This window comes from Cynocephalus volans, chromosome 17 (assembly GCF_027409185.1).
Source record: "Cynocephalus volans isolate mCynVol1 chromosome 17, mCynVol1.pri, whole genome shotgun sequence".
Classification (NCBI taxonomy): domain Eukaryota; kingdom Metazoa; phylum Chordata; class Mammalia; order Dermoptera; family Cynocephalidae; genus Cynocephalus; species Cynocephalus volans.
In genome coordinates this window covers 42,312,153-42,316,427 of record NC_084476.1, presented here as the reverse complement: position 1 = coordinate 42,316,427, position 4,275 = coordinate 42,312,153, and the positions used below count along the sequence as shown (strand labels likewise).

The 4,275-nt window shown below is 52.6% G+C and overlaps 1 protein-coding gene across 1 annotated transcript; it reads right to left on the bottom strand.

Moving 5' to 3' along the window:
- Window positions 1–620: 620 nt before the first annotated feature.
- CCL19 (C-C motif chemokine ligand 19) lies at window positions 621–2,353 on the bottom strand. Its single transcript, XM_063081690.1, has 3 exons — window positions 2,198–2,353; window positions 975–1,101; window positions 621–765 (listed from the first exon to the last, which is right to left on the bottom strand). The coding sequence occupies exons 1-3, from the start codon at window positions 2,256–2,258 to the stop codon at window positions 621–623; spliced, it is 333 nt and encodes a 110-aa protein (XP_062937760.1). The 5' UTR covers window positions 2,259–2,353.
- Window positions 2,354–4,275: the final 1,922 nt, after the last annotated feature.

The window sequence follows — 4,275 nt, the reverse complement described above, 5'->3', positions numbered from 1 at the left end:
GAATCCCCGAGGCACATGGATGCCTGAACACCTGCCTCAAAGGGCAAAGACTGGGAAGCATGAGAAGCTGGCTCGTTCAGGGAACTGACACAAGTTTAGTGTTGCTGGACCGTGGAACCTGATGGGGCTGTGAGGAGACAAGGGGGGGGGGACCTAACTATGGGGGCTGATTCCAAGAGCATCAGGATGTTAGGTGGAGGTTGCCCAGGACATTGCTTAGGTCGCAGGGTGGGAAATATAGATCCTGCCATTCCACCTCCCTCCCTTCTTATTCCTGTACTCCTGGATAGACAGCAAACAGACAGCAGACAGACAGATCAGGTGGCTTTATTGGAAGCATGGCAGTCTGGGCGTGGAGGAGCTGTGCTACCTCTGCACACGCCCTCTCACTCACACACACACTCACACTCACATTGACACTCCAGGCTCTGCCCTGGTTGGGTCAGGTCTGGTACAGAGGAGCTGGAGGCCTGGTGCTGCCTTCTGTCCTTGGTTCTCCAGGCTAGGGTGAGGCACATCCCTTCACTCAGATGCAGGGCTCCCTCTGGCACTGTCATGAGCTAACTGCTTTGGCGTTTGCTCTGGGAGAGGAAGGAGAGGCAGGTTCATGGGCTTGAATCTTAGATGAGGGCTTGGAGGGAGGAGGCAGGGCCGGGGAGGGCCAGGCTTGCCTTGGCAGAGGTCTTCTGCAGTCTGCGGATGATACGGTCCACCCAGGGCTGGTCTGGGGGTGCACAGAGCTGGCGGCCCCTCACTGTGGTGAACCTAGAGTCAGAGGTCAGAGAGAAGGGAGCCCTGAAACTCAGCTTCCTTGACAGCCCTAGTATAAGGGGCAAAGCCTGAGACCATGTCTGGGAACTTGTTTTAGGGATTTCCTTCAAGGGGTTGGGCATGGCAAGAAGAGGGATAAGCAGGTGGAGTATCACCAGGGGCTGATGGGGGAGATGAGGCTGGACACTCTCCCCTTGACTCACACAACAGCAGGCACCCTGCAGCCATCCTTGATGAGGAGGTAGCGAAAGTCTCTCACAATGTTCCTGGGGATGGGGCGCTGTGTCACAGACAGGCAGCAGTCTTCAATATCATTAGCACTACCCAGAGCTGGGGAAATAAGAGATAGGGGAAAGAAGGTGACAAGACATAGAGACCCCAAGGAGGGGAGGCCATGGCCCTAACTGGGATTAAGGACACCCCCGTGTGTGGTGGGGGTTGGGGGCAGCTAGACCTGATAGTCAGTATGCACCAATATGGCCCTACTGGCTGCTAAATATACTGTAATACTTCCTTTTTAAAAACTTATTTGACAATGTAATAACTATATATTTATGGGGTACTATGTAATATTTTGATACAAGTGTACAATGTATAATGCTCAAATCAGGTCAATCAACATATCTATCACCTCAAATATTTATCATTTCTTTGTGTTGGGAACATTCAAAACTCTCTCTTCCAGCTAATTGAAAGTATACAATAAATTGTTGTTAGTTATAATCACCCTATGGTGCTATAGAACCCTAGAGCTTGTTCCTCCTGTCTGGCTGTAATTTTGTGTCCGTTAACCGACTACTCCCCCTCACCCCTGCCCTTTCCAGCCCCTGGTAACCACCATTCCACTTTCTACTTCGTCTCGTAATGCTTCTGCACGGTTTGGTGGATGCCCACCGCCCTGAGTTCCACAGATGCCTTCCTGCTGACCTGCTCACCTCAGCCTCTCTCCCAGGACTTCGCAACTTCCCCACCACCCAGCAAATAAAGTGAACTCTGCTCACAGTGCTGAGAGTTGGGGGAAAAGCTGTTGTTAGGTGCCTTATGAATTGTTAAATATTTTGACTATCAGCCCTGCCTCAGTATCTCCCATTCTCCCTACCTTAAACAAATATACACTGTTTTTTCTTCTGCTGGGAAACTGAAGTAGCAGGAAATAGAACCTGTAGAGAGGGGGCAGCCATAGGTCCTTGGATACATGAAGAAACAGACCCACACTGGAATTCAGGGGTACAGGGACCCCCACACTCACAGGCACACACTCAGGGCACAGGGAACCCCCAGGTACACTGAGACATGCAGACCTAAGTATCCACCTCAACTTGCAGTGTGTTCACCTCAACTTGCAGTTCCCCTCACATCCAGCATCAAGCACTCTGAGATCTGGACATCACCCACCTACCACCCTCTCCCCTCCCCTCAGCCTTACCAGGGGAGGTCCAGAGCAGCAGCAGGCCGAGAGCCAGCAGCGGGGCCACACGGGGTGCCATGGGGCAGCAAGCGGAGCGTGAGCGTGATTGTGCAGGGCTGTGTGTGAGCCGAGGGCTGGGCGAGCAGGGCAGCAATGGGAAGTCACAGGCGTCCTCGGGGGATGGAAGCAGGTCTAGCAGTGAGCCTGTGTGAGGCTGTGGCCGCCTCCTATTTATGTCCCCATGTTTTCACTTTCTCTCTCCAGAAATTCCCCTCTGTGTCCCACTCCATGGATTCCCCTTTGCCCCCCTCCTTCTGGCAGACACTGGCCATGCCCTCCCTCTTCCCTGTCAGCGGCTTTCCCCCCTTCTGCTTTTCTTGGCTTCAGCTGTGAGAACCTAATCAGTCTGTAGTCTGGCCAAGAAGAGGGGACTGGGTGCTGTCATCTCCAGAGAGAGAGAGTTGGTAATGTCTTACTGGTGGCATCTGCATCATAGCTGGGGGGCTGGCACTCAGAAGTGATGGTCAGGGGTGGGGAGCCAAAGTGAGGAGTTTCACCCCCTTCCCTAGGTCTGTCCCTCATCCTCATTAGCACTTCTCTTCTTTCTGGTCAGGCCAGTGAGAAACACTCCCTGGTGCCCTCAGAACACCATGAGAGCCTGGGGTGGCCTCCCCAGGTCATCATGGTCCTGACCATCCACCATCTGGAAACCAGTCCCTCCCTTGAGACAAGCAGAGATGAAATGGAAAGTTCCTTGGGAGCAGGGCCAGGATCCCTTCCCACATCTCAGGCCTCTGGGATTCGACCTACTGGCTCAGGAAACGCTTCCCCTTCCCCTATCTGCCACTTTCCTGTGGCCAACATGTACACCCCACGGGGTGGATGTTTCCCTCATAAGTTTCTAACTTATCTTTTTTTATCCAACCGTTAATAGTAACATAATAATTATAATAGTATTTCTGATTCTTTACTCTGTGCTAGGTTGTGTGTCAAGGACTTCAACACTGTTGGGAAAATGGATCAATTTGGTCAGGCTCCCCTCGCCTCGGGGCCAGATAGGGGTGGTTCCATAAACATTGAGTGGGTGGGTGGAGAGCTAGTGCATGCACGCCAATGTATCTTTTTAGTTTTGTTGCTATTCTTGTGTTCTTGAGAGAGGGAGGGAGGGAGGGAGGGAGGGAGAGAGAGAGAGAGAGAGAGAGAGAGAGAGAGAGAGGGAGAGAGAGTTTGGTGAGGTAGGCGGGTGGGCGTCGGCCTTGGGCGTCTGCCCAGTGCAGCCATGCTTTCCAACCTATGGCTCCAAGGTCCTTTTGGCTGGTTACCTAGCTCATAGACCTGCATGTGAGGGGTCTGGTGACCCAGCCTGGCGTGTGAAGGGTTTGTGACCCTGTCTGTGAATGGGCTTGAGGGGTCTGGGAGCTCCAGACCCAGACCTAGCTCAACCATCAGCCCAGTCAGTGAAGGATTACGAGCAAGTAAAAGAGCCCAACAACTGGCGTGGTTGCCTACCTTTACAATTGGCGTCATGAACAGGATTAAGAGCTAGACAATTGGTGCTATGAGCACAAGGATTTGTGACATTAGCCTCGCAGTAGCCTTTGTCGTAGACAGACAAGGTGGTGTAGTCTGCAGGATTACGCCACATTTGGTGTAGCCTGTGACAGGACTCTGAGCAGGTACAGGAGCTAAAAGCCCTTGGAAGAAGGAGGGAACATAGCTATTTGTGAACATGTTGTGTCCCGTGGCCACCTTTCTATTGACCCGGACCTGGTTGCTGCACACTGTACTGCAAGGCAGCATAGACCAGATACTATAGCAGAAAACCCCTTGGGAGGGGGAAGAAATGTGGCTGTCTTTGAGCGTGTGGTGCCCAGGGGCCACTTTTCTGCTGACTGGAGCCTGGCTTTTGCTCACTCTGCTGCAAACTGATCGAGAGTTGAAGTGGAAAGCAGAGTTGTTGGTGGATGATGTGCAGCTACTGGCAGATTCGAGGCAGAAAGCAGAGTCATTGGAAGCACAGATAAATGTCCAGGAGGATGACGTGCAGCAACTGGCCACTCCTTCCCCTCACACCAGGGAAGATGACCAACCCAGTG